Source organism: Stegodyphus dumicola, chromosome 7, assembly GCF_044657685.1.
Source record: "Stegodyphus dumicola isolate Sdum_Otavi_A_Nest chromosome 7, ASM4465768v1".
Classification (NCBI taxonomy): domain Eukaryota; kingdom Metazoa; phylum Arthropoda; class Arachnida; order Araneae; family Eresidae; genus Stegodyphus; species Stegodyphus dumicola.
Window position 1 is genome coordinate 56,837,775 of NC_140774.1, and position 15,311 is coordinate 56,853,085.

The following is a 15,311-nucleotide window of genomic DNA, read 5'->3' on the forward strand; positions in this document are numbered from 1 at the left end:
TTGCCAAAAACAGCCAGATTACATATTGATGACATAAAATGATGTTACAACTTTGCTTCACACGATATTCGCCATACAGCACGAACAATTTCAAGCATGGTTTATATAAAAATAAGGGATGTAAGGAATTTTCGGCACTGAAAACTGAAACTCTACACAAATTTCTGTATTATTTTAATTAAATTGTTATTTTTTTAGATCGCACTCTATATACCTTAAAATCACTGAATACTTCAGTTTTTATGGTATGTACTGCCTTTTTTGACTCATCAGTGTTTTCTATATTGTGCTATTCTAATTTATTATTTGCATCTTATTTACGTAATCTACTGAATACATAAAAAGTAGTTTCTCTCATTTAATATTACAAAAACAAGCAATAATTCTTGTCGTAAAGTGATGCCCAGCACGCTTTAGAAAGCTACAGTTGGCCATTTTTTTATTGGGACTCATTATTTCGTTTAATTGTAAGGCAGCAGCAATTGAAATGAAAGATTTGTTACCTTTTCTGACAATCAACGTATTATTTCCTTTTCAGTATGTTTACCCTAGAATGCCATAAATAGTTTATTATAAACAATACTGTACTTATGAAATTGGTTGTTCGCTATACGAAAAGCATCGCTGCAAAGCGGTTTAGATTTTATATAAAAATATAATTATGTATATAGTTCATTTCCATTGCAAAATCTTACTGATGGCTACAACTCTTTCAACCCAATCCTTACTTAAGAGGCATCAATGTATTCATCTCATGTCTCATCTCTTTATGCTTCATGACTTTTTAATCTCTGTTACTAAAGCTGTTCAAAATCGACATGATGCTTCAAGTATGCTCATGCTTTTAAATAACTGGAAAAATTCATCTTATCTTTGGTGTTTTAAGTTCAACCCGAAACTCCATCGGGTTGAGATGCGATGCACAGCTCAACAGAATTATTTAAGAATGAAACAGCATAGCCAGTCCAGTCAGGCATACAACTGAAAAATGTGAGAATGTCAAAGCTACATATTAATTTGCTGAGAGAAAAAATAAATATGATTAAAACAGGTGCTTGACACCAAACATCACACGCAAGTTTGCTACGACTGAGTGATCGGTTGGAGGACACATTTCCTGTCATACTAATTTCTTTATACCTTCATCTCCTATTTAAAAAATTACATACCTTAAATAATTACATGATATTACCATAACACTAAACTGCTAAAATAATATCAAATCTTATTTCATAAATGAAATAAATTGCATAAATGTCTTTAGGAAAGTCCTTTATGAAGGTGTTCTTTTTCTAGGGAAATACGCTTGCTTTGCGTAACGTAATGTAATCTGATGTTCCCAGTTGTAATGTAAAATCACATGTACTAAATTGTTTAATATCGATCGAATACATACGTAAGTGTATATAAGTTTGCAAACGGATAACATCATGTTTTCTAGTAACTAATACAAAGGGCCAGCGAATTTAAGGTCAGCAAAAGATTTGGAATTTAAAAACGCATAGACCAGGGAAAATGCAGTAGCCATATTGTGCATGAAAAAAGCCTACTGCTAACTCCTCTGATGCAATTAATGTGAAGTACAGAAGAAGGGGAAAATATTTCTGAATTTACAGCTGTACTTGTGAAATTACTTTTCTATTTATTGATCTGAAGAATCAATTTGTAGAATATCAATTGTTAGAGTATTGATTAAGCACCTTAAGCATTAAGAACCTTACTTAAGTTTTTTTCATCTAAATATTTTATTAAAATTTAACTTACGTAATTACTATTTCATTTATTTTTAATTACAAAGTTGCTTAAAACAGTGTCTCAAACTCAAATTGCCCACGAGCCGAATACACGATCTGAAAAGAGCTGACGGGTCAAAAGTTTTTTTTTTAACAAATTTTTAAATAACAAAATTATAAAATGTTTACTTACAAAATAAAAAAAAAAAATTAGAGAAATTTTAAATTTCGCTTCCTAAGTATTTTTCAAAACATACATAAATATACGTATATATAACAATAATGAAAGGGAAAATATTCAAACTTGTATACAAGTTCTATCATAGTTTCTATCATAAATCTGAAGTTTGGTACTTGATTGTTGGTTATCCATTGTATTTCAAATATATTGAGAATTGATATTAAACTATGAGACTGAAGTTTATTTAAAATTGTTCTAACACGTTTAATTAATCATAAAATAACTTACTTTAATTTAAACTGAAAGAAATTATGAAAACTTTCCTCACTTTTCAGAAAAAAGTTTTTTAAGTAAGACAAAACTTGAGAATAATTAATGACAACTTAGTCTTATGCCATTTATTTATTTAATTTTTCTTCTACGTTTGGTTTAATAAGAAATACATATGTTTGTATGTAAATAATTACAAACTTCTTTTTTCTTACTACATTACAGCTTGACACTCAATGGCGTTTCGATTTAGATAAAAGTTTGTAGCCGGGGAGAAAAATTTCTAGACTTTATTCTTCATCACGGATTGTAATATGCTCATCAGTCAATCTGAATTTTTCGTGTTAATCTTCAACAGTGAAAAATTGTTGTTCATGCATTATTCCCGAAAAAAAAAAAAAAAAAAAAAAAAAAAAAAGATCATTCTTAAAGCAAAACTTCGTAACTTAGAATACTTATTTTTTAACAATTATGAATTAAGTTAATCAAATCCGCATCCCCAAATCTTCGAATAAGATTTTTATAACACTGTAAAGTAGTTGGCTCATTTATAGATTTTCTGATATGTTATTTACGTTAGCACTTAATGGTAATGACAATAATGTAAACTCGGACTTCAAACAATTAAAATCTTGAAATCTTTGTAACACTGTATTTGCAACAAATTTATAATAGAAATGTCTTTGCGGGCCGCATAAAATTGCTTCGTGGGCCGCCAGTTTGAGACCACTGCCTTAAAACAAGCTGGAGTATTTCACGAAAACAATTTCAACATTATGGGAGGAAAGATTGCGTAAAAATAAAAGCTTGTGGTGTTGCGTGGCCCCAACTTGCCCGCAACAATAGTAGTGACTGCTATGAACTGGAAAGTACACAAACTCTTAAGAAGGGTTTAACTCCCTTTTTATTCCACTTTAGAAGTTACAGATGCGTTCACTTGACGCTCACAAACTACGCCGACCCGGCGTTTAACTAAAAATCGAAAAGTACAACTAAAAATAAATAACAGCATGAATAAATAACAAGTCACTACCTACGAGGCTCTAAAAACGTGACTATCTTAACCGCGTTCTAAGATACAGCTGAGATTTCAGCAAACTTTCTGAATAAGAAGTTGAAAGATTCAACTAACTGCCGAAGTAGGCACACAGGCCGAAACGCGCGGTTCTTAAATTTCTACCTAGCAACCTTCACGCTCGTGAATCAAGAAAGCACACCTACAAACTCGTTTCCCTTTTATTTAACTTAAATTACTTCTGCTGAAAATTTGAATACCTTGCGCGTTCTACTAAAATTTACATACTCTGGCATTGGCAATTCCAGGGGAAAATAAAGGCTTAACAGGAAAGATAGCTTAAAATAAATGTTAGTTAAAATAAATATAAACCCTACAAGCTACCCTAAAATTTACAGTTTCTGACTTTGAACCAATTAAAATAAAAATATATCGTAGATTTAGATTCAGAATTTTCAGAGATGTACTGAATAAACACATTCAACCATCTGCTTCATTCATAACAGTTGTTTCAAAGAGAATATCATTAATCGCCGAGAGTAACTTTCTGTTGTTCTACCTACGCCCTAAATTTTATTTTAAGGTGTCCTTAAGACAAACTGGCAAAACAGCATACATGGAATTCAAGCCAAAACTGGTAGAAGTAACGAGCCTTAAATTTAAATCGAAGTTCAACAAACAGCCTTTTGTTAGTTAACTCTTTAGTGAATAGCTACACTACAAGAAAATATGAATTTAACTGAAAATACACATCCATGATCAATATTTAAAGAAGCTACAATATGTAGTTACTTTTCTTCAGTACTTTTAAGTATAACAGCATATGTCATTAAAAAAACTGTTTCAGAAGCTCTATATTTATTATATAAAACTACTGGAACACCTTTTTTTGAACTTCACGTGTGAAATTTCTTTAAATACCTGTTCTATTACTTGCAAAACGTCCGATATAGTCCTTCTAAAAGAAAATGATCTTCCTCTGTAAGTATAATATTTTGTTAATTTCTGTTAAATGTGAAATCAAAGTATTCTTCCCCAAAGAGTAATTTTGGATATCAAAGCATAACGATATTTTTAAAAGAAATGCAGAAAATTGTAGAATAGATTTATCGAAGAAGGAGCCGTTAAAAACATGCAACACTCTTCTCGAGACCTCAGACTCAGGACCTTTCGATTGGTAGCCGGACGTACTTCCAGCTACACCACAAAGCAAGGACAGACAAAATGCCTTACAAAAAAAAAAAAAAAAAAAAAAAAAAAAAAAAAAAAAACTATGTTCAAAATTAAAAGATTTTTAGCTTCTGGTCGTTTATTTCTAAAAGTGATGGACATATATAAAGGATATTTTGTATGAACATAGATTAATATAATACAACAACAACCAAAGAAAAAAAAGCGTGATCATGTTTAAAGCTTTATCAGCGCTAATTCTGAAACAAAGGCTGCAAGATCGAATAAAAAAAGGAAGCTAATATGAAGTATAGTTCTTTCTTGCGATCTTATAGCTTTTACAACATCACTTCATACTGAAAATAAGGCAGTTTACGAGTTCTTGAAGCAGTCGGCCTTACTCTTCTAGCAACGCTATTTCCTGGTATTGATGTGTTCTGGAAGGGGGGAAAAGACGACTTACAATTGCCCTTCCAATAGCATTACAGACATATTGTAAAAGGTTTTAGGTTGGAGATCCGTCAGGCCAATTCATCGATTAATATCCTAACTTTCCAGATAATCATCTATGAGATTAGCCCTATGTGAACAAGCATTCGCGTCTATAAAAATGAACCCTTGACAAGGGAAGGCATAGGATAGACATTTTCTCCGTACCTCGTAGCAGTTACAGAGCTTCTGTTAAAGATATTAATGCCAGAATGCTTCATCAAAATGATCAATATGACAGCGAAAGTTTGATGGCCTACCTACACCATCAAAGTTCCCTTTATGGATGCTAGAAAACAGCGAGTTTTCCTAATTCTCTTCATCTAAAGCTACGTCAAGAATCCGTGGTTGGGTTAAACTGGAACTCATCTGTGAAGACAACGGTATCATCCCCCCGCCCTGAATGGTTAATTCAAATTTAATGTTCTCTGCATCATGAGCGGAATGCAAGGTTTCCTTGCAAACAGCTGATATCTTAAGAGTCTTACGTTCGCCTTTCTGAGCTGCAGTTCTACCTCAATTCATCTTCACGCACGTCCATATAAGGTTAATCCGGTGAATGATTTTCTAGAAAGTGAAGGGGATGAACTGGCCAGTCAGATCTCCGATCTAAAACCCTCCAGAACATGCTTTGGATAGCCACCCAGACGGTATATGGGTTAGGAAAATCTACTGTGGTATCGAAGGGCCCGGGTTCGAATCCTGGAGAAGGATGTTTGTAAATGTATAGTGCCCCTGCGGCATGAGGGCACTCTAAACATGCGTCGAGCCGAAAGTCCTCTCGATATATTGATAGTAGGGGAAGACGGATGGGAGACCAACGGACCCGTACCCCCCGGAGCATCAAAATTGGGGGCGGAAGAGCAAAATCGTAATATCACCTGTACAGTTACTGATGTTACTGTCAGGAGTAACATCATTTTTCTGATGTTACTGAATGAAGTGAGGTAAGTCACAACAACACATGCTTCGGATGTCTTCGAAGAGTAACTGGAACTCGCCATCCCCTTCCACAATTCTCTAGAATTTTAAAATCAACGCTGAAACAAAAATGAGACCAAATGCTATAGGAAGTTGAAGTTGTCTCGGCAATATTCTGTTCACTTACATTTTTATTCGATCTTATAATCTGTTTTTTAGACCTTCCTGCGTCAATAAGATTTAGACATTATCATGCCTATGTCACATGACCTGTTTGTTATACTGTATGTTTTTTGTTTTAACTTAACCAATATTTATACCGAATTTCAACAAAATTTGGATACGATATATGCGTCTAGATATGATCGATTAAATATGGAAACTCTCTTAATTTTGAAAGCTAATATATTTCAGTGTGTGTAGTCAGTCTAGTACTTCGTATCCAAGTAGCCAAAAGTACGTATGTTTAAAAAAACCTAGAGTAATAGTTACAATTTTTGGAAGGGGCTGACTGTTGAAAATGTTGTTAAGTTCTAGAAGTTTTAGTTAGAGTTAATTCTTGAGATTTTAAAATTTTAACAAACCGATTTAGTATTTGCTTAATAATTTTTGTTCAAGACTCTAGAAATCTAATAATTTGCTAGCTATTTAGAAGTTCTTCTAAACGTACTCATATAGATTATAAGGTATTTCTCCTGCCTTCCTAGCGTGCTTTCGTGGTGTAGTGGTTCTGCAAACTGGGTCGGTATTCCAGAGGTCCGTGGTTCGATTCTCGGCGAAGGCGTTGCTAATTTCTCATCTCTCCTGCTTCCCAAAAAGGAAAAAAAAAAAAAAAAAAATTACTTAATGTCTCTACAGTGACGCCCGAACTAAAAGGGTGATGGATGATGATTCTCCGCACCCAGCATTTGCCGACTGGGTCCCCTAAAAACCCAGTCCATCTGTAAAATGAGGCGTATATAAGGTATTTCGCCAGCCTTCCTAGCGTGCCTTCATGGTGTAGTGGCCGATATTTCAGAAGTCCATGGTTCGATTCCCGACGAAAGCGGTTGCTAATTTTTCATCTTGCCTGCTTCAAAAAAATACCTCATGTCTCTACAAGATTAGTAAGTAAAGAAAAATATTAGTTTGCAGCAAGTATTAGTAGACCTACTTGGGAAAATTTTTCAGTTGCTTTACATAGGTAATTAAAATAATCATTTGTCGGTAAAATGAATTTAAAATTACCTTTGGCAACTATCCAGTTTTATTCCTTCTCCCATTTTGCATTAAAAAAAAAAAAAAAAAGGTAACCTAATTTTACAGCATACCCGTTTTAATAATCAAAACTAAACTGGGATTAATGAAAGATGAGGAAATCTAAATGATAACATGTAAATTAAGCACATGAAGTTATTCAAAAATAGAACGCCTTCTTACAGAAATTTTTTCAACGAGAAAGTATGCTACTACTCGATAAAATGAAACTGAAAACACTATCTTGCGCAGCTGGTAAAAATTCCTTCCCTCCCGACATACTTTACATGAAAGCAAATGTATTAAATCTCACTGCATAATAAACTGTAGAGATTCGGAAAATCCCAAAGTTTCTCCATATCCTAAAAGATTCTTTAATCTTTCGTACCATGAATCTCTCAGTCCTTTAAATAAGCATAAGAAGAAAACGAGAAAATAGAAAGCTTTTAGATTTTACATTACGCCCAAACGGGCTTTTTTTTAACGTTTTATGGGTTACCTTTATTTATAATGTTCTTCGCACTTAAACCATAAAATTCAGTTCAACAGCAGTATCGCAAAATAATTTTTAAATGAGCATATCTTTAGAATTTCCAATACACAGTTTTTTTTTTTTTTTTTTTTTTTTTGTGTGTGTGTGTGTGTTGCTATTACTGGCTTTGAAATTCTTGAGTTTGTTAATTAAAAATTCGTTAAAGTTTTATAAAATATGAAATAAGTAATAAAACTACTTTTAAACTCCAAACTTGGACTTCCAGATGCCCATATTCGGGTGGAAACGTACGTTATTCAAAATTTGATGGCTCTAGTTACCGTCGTTTTATCACAATGCGAGAAACATACATAAATTTATGCAGATTCTTCATTATTTAATTTTATTTAAATATGATACAGGACTGTAATATTTGGTGAACCTAGAAGTTCACGTTGAAGTGTTACAAAATCTGAAATCGATAATAAAACAAATTTCAGATTCAAATTAGGGCTTCCACATGGCCATATTCTATGAAAAGTGAACCGACATTTCAACGCAAAATGCCAAAACGAAATTAATAGCCCTTCCGTACTAACGCCCTTTGGGGTAATAAGAAATATTAAAACGTGCTAATCAAAGCAAAATCCACAAGCTCCGTTTAATAAAAAACAAATTTAAAATATAATTTTGGAAAACAGAGTTATATTTATTTAAAAGATACAAAGGAAGTGCAATGAATGAGGCAAATTAAAACTCCTGAATTTCGAGATTTATTTCCTTAATGTAAATTAACAAAAATATTAGAGTTCATGCAACAATTCAAAATTCAATAACGTGCACGTACTCAAATATTAAACAACTGTGAGTCACGGATGCAATGGAGTGTTTAAATATCACGTCATAAGTTACAAGAAACATAGGCGTTCTATTAGTGGTACTACATTCAGGCCGATATCGAGATAATTCGAGAATTTGTTTTCATATTTTCGTGAAAGCGCGGTGCATTCACTCCTTAAAAATTCCGGCACTTGTCGCTAGATGGCACACGGACGCAATATGACACTTATTTGCTTATGGTCACCCCACAGTGATAATGGGAACAAGGTCGAATTCCCTCCCCCTCCGAATAGTTAGAATAACAAAAAAAGGGCGAGAAGTTCGAGTTTCTGAATCTCTAGTCTTTCTTCGAGGATTCGAATCTCAATAAACTGAGTACAGACTTTGCTTAACTAAGTAATGAAATATTTACAGGTAACTGTGAAGATAGCTGCTATTATTACTTGCTTCAAGTCATTCATTCATCAAGCGTGATGCATCTTTGATAGAAATGTCAAGAAATATGCTACCTTATACTTCCAACGATGGGCAATAACAACTCAAAACTATTAATTTAGTATAATAAGACAAATTACAAACGTAAAAAAATAAATAAGTAATAAATTAATAAATGCTCTCTTTTTTAAAAATCTCTTATGAAAAGTATCATTCTCAATGTAAAAGAATTTCACTAATCTTGGGATACCATTATAATAATCTAAATTTGATTAAGGTATTATTTCTGAGACTATTATTTTTGTTTCATTTAGAATAGCGTTATATACATATAACAATTGTTATAACTGTTATAATGAATTGTTCTAACAAAGAAACCTGAGATTGCGAATATACTTGCGAAGTAGTTTAATTATGCGTAAAACGATTGTGGACCTTTTGTACAGCAACATTCTGTGTTAATAAATCAATTTATAGCCTGAACGTATTACCTCACGTAAATTTATCAGATTTGTAATATTAATACTTTTAATGGAATCTAGATAGATGATATAAGCTTAGCAAAATAGATCAAACATTCTTCTTCAATTTAGTCTTACACAGATTATTCACATATTTTGTTTTTCAAAATTCTATGGCACATGATAAGTTTATAATGTTTAAACATAATTTCAGAATTTTAAACAAATGTCAAAAATACACACACACACACAAAATAAAAATAAATAAATAAATAAATAAAAAATAAAAATAAAAATAAAAAAACAGAAGTTCTTCCCTTAAAATAGATCCTAGCGGCTTTGATGGGAATTACTGCCGCTAGAAATATCAGAACTTAAAATAATACTTCATATTTCAAATTAATGCACTTAACATAAGAATAAATATTCGAGAGAAAAAAAAAAGAAGGTGTTATATGCATTTATACATTTAACGCTTACATTATATAGCCTTTATATTACGTTCTCCCTGAATGGCAACATTTCAAATAATTGATAAACATGACTGACAACTTACCTTCTCGGCTCGTATATTAGCATCCCTGGCTGTTTGTTCCGCCGCTTCCGCTCTATCCACGGCATTTTCTTTCTCCAGTTTCATAGCTTGCATTTTTTTCTTGATTGCCTCCATTGCAAATGATGAGCTGTAGCTGTAAGCACTACAAAGAACAATTAGATGATCGAATGCACTAAACGATGCCGACAAGTATATTAGCCTAAGAAGAAAGTTTGTACTATTCTGCGGCTACCGCGATTCACTCACTACTTGGTTATGTATGTCAGAGATGGACAGCTGAGAAACAGGCAGAACATTTAAACCACTCTGACGCTCGCTATTGGTCGACGGGAAAACGAGCCGCACATATACACACAAGCTGAAATAAAAACACTTTCAACGAAGTCAGGGTCGAATTTCACTCCATGAAAATCCTTATAAAAACACGCTGGACGCGACTCTTGACTGTCTCGTTGGAAGTGGGTTATGCTATGCGAGTCAGAAGCTGAGGTTTTTCATCTGAAGAGACTTTTCTAATTTTTGTTTTGTTCTTTCTCGGCTCAGCAGAGAGCATCGTTTAAAAGCACTGACAGAAAAGCGGAAAATGTTCCGTCATGCGCGAAAAAAAATTATGTGCGAGTGTTTTATGGAGACTTGAGCATCCGATTTATCGGGCGTTATTAATTTTAAGCAGTTATTATTTCCGTTCTGCCAAACATCAGCAAATTTTATTTATCACAGAAAGCTAAAATTTTAATTTTGTTTTTGCATATGAGAAAAGCCAAATGATTCTGTTCCCGAGGTATACCTATTATGGCTTTAGAAACAAACAATTTGTTTTGCTTTGTTTTTTAAATTACAGCAGTGCTGTAAATGTTCTAAAAATCTAGCAGTTTGAAGTGCTACAAATTAAATACATTTAGCTAAACAGCTAAATATGTTACTAAAATGAAATGAAGATTTAAATTGTTAAGTAAGTTTATTGCTTTCAGTTTGCTCCTTTTGTTAAGCACTACAATTATAATTCTAAAGATAAATTCAAGATCTTAACTTCACATCGAAAGGCTACGTTCTGGATATTACTTTCTAGGTGCGTGGATAATAAAGTGAAATTTCTATATCTACTGCAACCGCAAAACCTTGGGTCGCGTTTGTAGTAAATGATATAATAGAGTAACATAACTTAAGGTTTTTAGATAATGTGGAAAGACTGCAAATTACTGTGAACATAGCTATCGTTAAAACTCGCCCTTCAACTGTTGATTTTATTTGCTTTTCTTTTAACATGTATGATATGCAAATTTCATTTGCAAAGAACGACAGTCTTCTATTTCAGTTTTTATTTTATTTTATTTTTTTTTATTCAGTATAAGTGAAAAATTATGTCGTGAGCTAAATCCTAACAGTTGCTATATGAATAAAGCCGACTGATTCAAAATAGAAAATTTGAAATTTAAATTAAACTAAATTTTTAAAAAAGGAACAGTTTTATATTTCCTGATGAATTCGGTCGATCGACGAAATCCAACTTCAGTTTTTCATGTCTCGAAAGCACGACATTAGATTTATACACAGAACTAGTCTAAAATATGTATTTTGACTCAAAAATCTCACTTTTTTCCCAAACTACATGCCAGTATTTTAAAAATTGTTTTCAAACAAATTTATTTTACGTGTCAAGTCGTGCCCAATGAGATACATATAGTTAATAATATCAATTTTTAATTAAATTTATTTGTTCTTTCAGAATAGAAATTTGAGTTCAATCCAGATAAAATATAGACATTTTTATCTTTTATTTCACAAATTTATATTTTTAAATAACACATTAATATACTAACAATTTTGTAAATTAAAAAAAAATTTCATTTATAACGTATAAAACTCATTATCTTAAAGTACAAATTGATTTAAGCATATTTCCAAAAGGTTAGAATTTTTGTTTACAAATTTCGAAAATATATGTTCATTTAAATATTAAAAATGTTTGTCGATGATTTGAAACTTGTCGCGTAAGCTTAAAAGCGATAGCAATGCGAAATCTGAGCAGATTTCCGGTTTGCTATGTTTAGATTCCTTTCCTACTTACTTTCAACGAAATTTAACGATCTGAACCAATCCAAATCAATCTAATGTTTTAAATACTTTAACTTAAAAAAAATGTCAGGTAACCATTTTTTGCAAAATCGTAACCGCATTAAAATTTTTAAGAATATTATTTAAGGAAAATAGCATTTTTAGGAAATTTACGGCTGCAAAGACAATTTACGGCTTGAAGAAAGCTAACAAAGAATCAAATGACCAGCAAATTAAGTAAAAAGCTGAACGCTCGGCGCGTATTCGAGAGAAAAAAATTAAACTGTTTTAACTGTATTTGGTGTGGTGTATTGAGAATACGGCAAAGCAAACTAGGGCTATCTGCCTAAGGGGAGGGATACCTTCGTGGAGGACTTTCTAAGGGAAACTGCCTCGTATACAAGTTACACATGGGAAAAACGCCCATGCAGCCGGGATACGAACCTCGGACCGAACTACCAGTGTTCAGCGATTTTACCGCTCGGCCGCTGGTGGGCCCTTAGCCGTACTTGGTGTTTTAGGTTTTTGCCTATTTGACAATTTTTAATAAAGATGTTTTGAGATTTTACATATTTTTGCCTTGCCGCGAAGTGAGAACTGGATTGACTGAATAGAAAGTATATCTCTACTGAATTTCGAGGAAATATATTAAATGAAGGGGGAAAAAAAATGTGTATAATTTAATAGGTCGTACAAGGAGGTCGTGTGGTGCCTACATCAGATTTTTTTATTTTAATCCTACTATATGCATAATATCCACTATATTTCGTATCATATAAAATAAGATTTTGTGAGACAGATGCTTCGTCTTGAAATAGACAAAATACAAATGATATTGCAGAATTCGGTACAGTGCTGAAGATGTATTTTCTCTTATGATTTTATAGATAAAAAATTTTATTTTCTCTAAACTGCATTACCATAAAGCATGTACGAGGGTCACTCTGAGATTTTTGAGATACAGCTAGACGGTACAAGATGTTAGACAATGTTTAAAGTAGTTCGTTCCAACATGAATTCGCCCACCAGCGGCCGAGCGGTAAAGTCGCTGAACACCGGTAGTTCGGTTCGAGGTTCGAATCCCGCGAACGGGCTGGCTGCATGGGTGTTTTCGTGGTTTTCCCCATGTGTAACGTGTATACGAGCCAGTTTCCCTTAGAAAGTCCTGCACGAAGGCATCCCTCCCCTTAGGCAGATAGCCCTAGTGTGCTTTGCCATAGTTAAATACACCACACACCAACATGAATTCCTTACCAAATCTTAGAAAGTGTTTAAAGTAGTTCGTTCCAACATGAATGCTCTTTTATAGGCGAACTTTCTAAAGATTAAATGTTTCAAGCCATCCATTTCTTGGAATCTATGAAAAATCTGCGTTTATTACCTCATCAATTTGATTTTCGGAATGAAAACTGCGGCCACCTAAATTTTGTTTTAGATTACAAAATAGCCAAAGGTCACACTTTGCAAGATAAAGGGAAATAGTGTTATATGTCGTGTCCATGCGGCCTTTATTTTCGCAACCATTGATCATAGACATATGATTTCAATTACAAAAATGTTTTAAATATTCATTTTTCAGATTTCTAATTAAAAAAAAAAAAAAGTAAAAAAAATCTGAAAGGTTTCAGATTTTAAAATAGGTCCAAAGGGGCGTCTTTTTAACATTTTGTGTGTTACCTTTATTTATTAAATATCATGTTCTACGTTCTCAAACTATAAAATTCAATCCAACAGCAATATCGCAAATTAATTTTAAAATGTGCATATCTTTAGAATTTCCGATACAAAGTCTCGCGCGCTGGAGATAAAAACGTATTTTTTTCCTACAGTGTTGCCATTGTTCGTTCTGAAATCGTTTAGTTTTTTAATACAAAATTCGTTGAAGGGTTATAGAATCTGAAATCGATAATAAAACAAATTTCAAATTCAAATTAGGGTTTCCACATGACCATATTCTATGGAAGATTACGTTATTCAAATTTTGATGGCTCTATTTACCGTTGTTTTATCACAATACATTTATGCAGATTCTTCATTATTTAATTTCTTTAAATATAAGACAGGGTGATAATATATGGTGGCAACGATTGAAAAGTGATGCAGACTTTTAAAGTTTTCTACCCAAAATGCCAAAACGAAAGTAATTTTAGGACGAATTGCCCCTTTGGACTAATAAGGACTTGAACCTTTTAAAAGGTCCCTGTAATTATAGTTAGTAAACGTTTATCCTAGTTCTGAAAGACAAAACAAAAAAATTTATTTATATGCGATAGAAATTAACACAGATATTTAATAAATGTTCGCATGAATATTCGATAGCTATCTAGACAATTTAGGCCCCATTTTAAAGTGTTTAATTGTAACACGCATTCAATAATTTTTGGGAAATTTCTCCAGAACTCGGAAACAAAATAATTCTTTTTTCCAACAGAAATAGAGCGTTACATAGAAGAGTTATGACAATGCAAAATTCCTACATAACTAATGCTGAGGATAAAAAAAATCATAATGAATACATATAAATAAAGGTATTCCGCGTCTTGATGACAAAGATATCCATAGGATATTATGATATCTGAATTATTCTGAATCATCATATAACGTAATACATCTGCGTAAAATGCATAATTAAGAAAATACTGCATTTATTCTCTCATTTTGTTTTCTGCTTTTAGTAGCACCTATTCCTACGTACTGATCCACTTGAAAGGCGTCATAAACTGCTATCGTTTAGTGTAAAATTTTCGAACAAATCAAAAATTATTTTTAAATAGCGAGAAGTTTCAAGCCATGCGAGAAGTTTGTAATATGTATAAAATAAATAAGTCAAAAAATTATGAGACTATTACTCTCAGATATGGTGTGGTATATAAACTAAACCGAAGAAATTTGGCTTCCAGTTTTACGAACTGGGTTTAGTTAGAAGACATACAACAGAGAAGCCGCATGAATATTTGGCTTTTCTTTTGATGTTAATATGGTTACAGCAAGGATATTTAAAGAGCGCGAAGACGCTTTCTGGAATATGCAATTTGGCATATCCCACGAAGCCACGACCGTAACCACGTACTTCAGCGACACTTTCTGTTATATATTTTTAATCAAGTTTAACAATAAATACAAATTTAGTTCGGAAAATTATTTTCGGCCTCCAACTTAAGAATCACTTATCTTTAATATAGTTTAACCGTTTTCGCGCATTATCAGCGAATTCATCAAATACGCAATCTGTCCCTTTCTTACAGCTGTTATCAGTTTCTGCGAAATAGAATCTTTAATTTACATCAAAGACTGTAGAGGTATATAACTCATTAATGTAACAATTTTAAAGCAACATTACATTTTAAACAATAGTTTTATTAGTGTTTCAATTTTATAATAACATTTTTAATAGCTTTTATCTTTATTTTTATGGTAATATAGCTAGCTGATTTAATTTATAATACATCCAAACGATATAATTTTTATAATATTCGG

General features: G+C 32.5%; 1 protein-coding gene across 3 annotated transcripts in view; it reads right to left on the minus strand.

Annotated features, from left to right (window-relative positions):
• LOC118202739 (tropomyosin-like) overlaps positions 1–10,217 on the minus strand; it is a 191,869-nt gene extending 181,652 nt beyond the window's left edge. Inside the window, exon 1 of one of the 3 annotated variants that reach the window (XM_085820244.1) lies at positions 9,780–10,217. In XM_085820244.1, coding sequence (XP_085676370.1) covers positions 9,780–9,893 — 114 coding nt within the window. In that variant the 5' untranslated portion in view covers positions 9,894–10,217. The remainder of the gene's footprint in view (positions 1–9,779) is intronic. The other 2 variants (XM_085820242.1, XM_085820241.1) reach the window with 2 other exon arrangements.
• Positions 10,218–15,311: the final 5,094 nt, after the last annotated feature.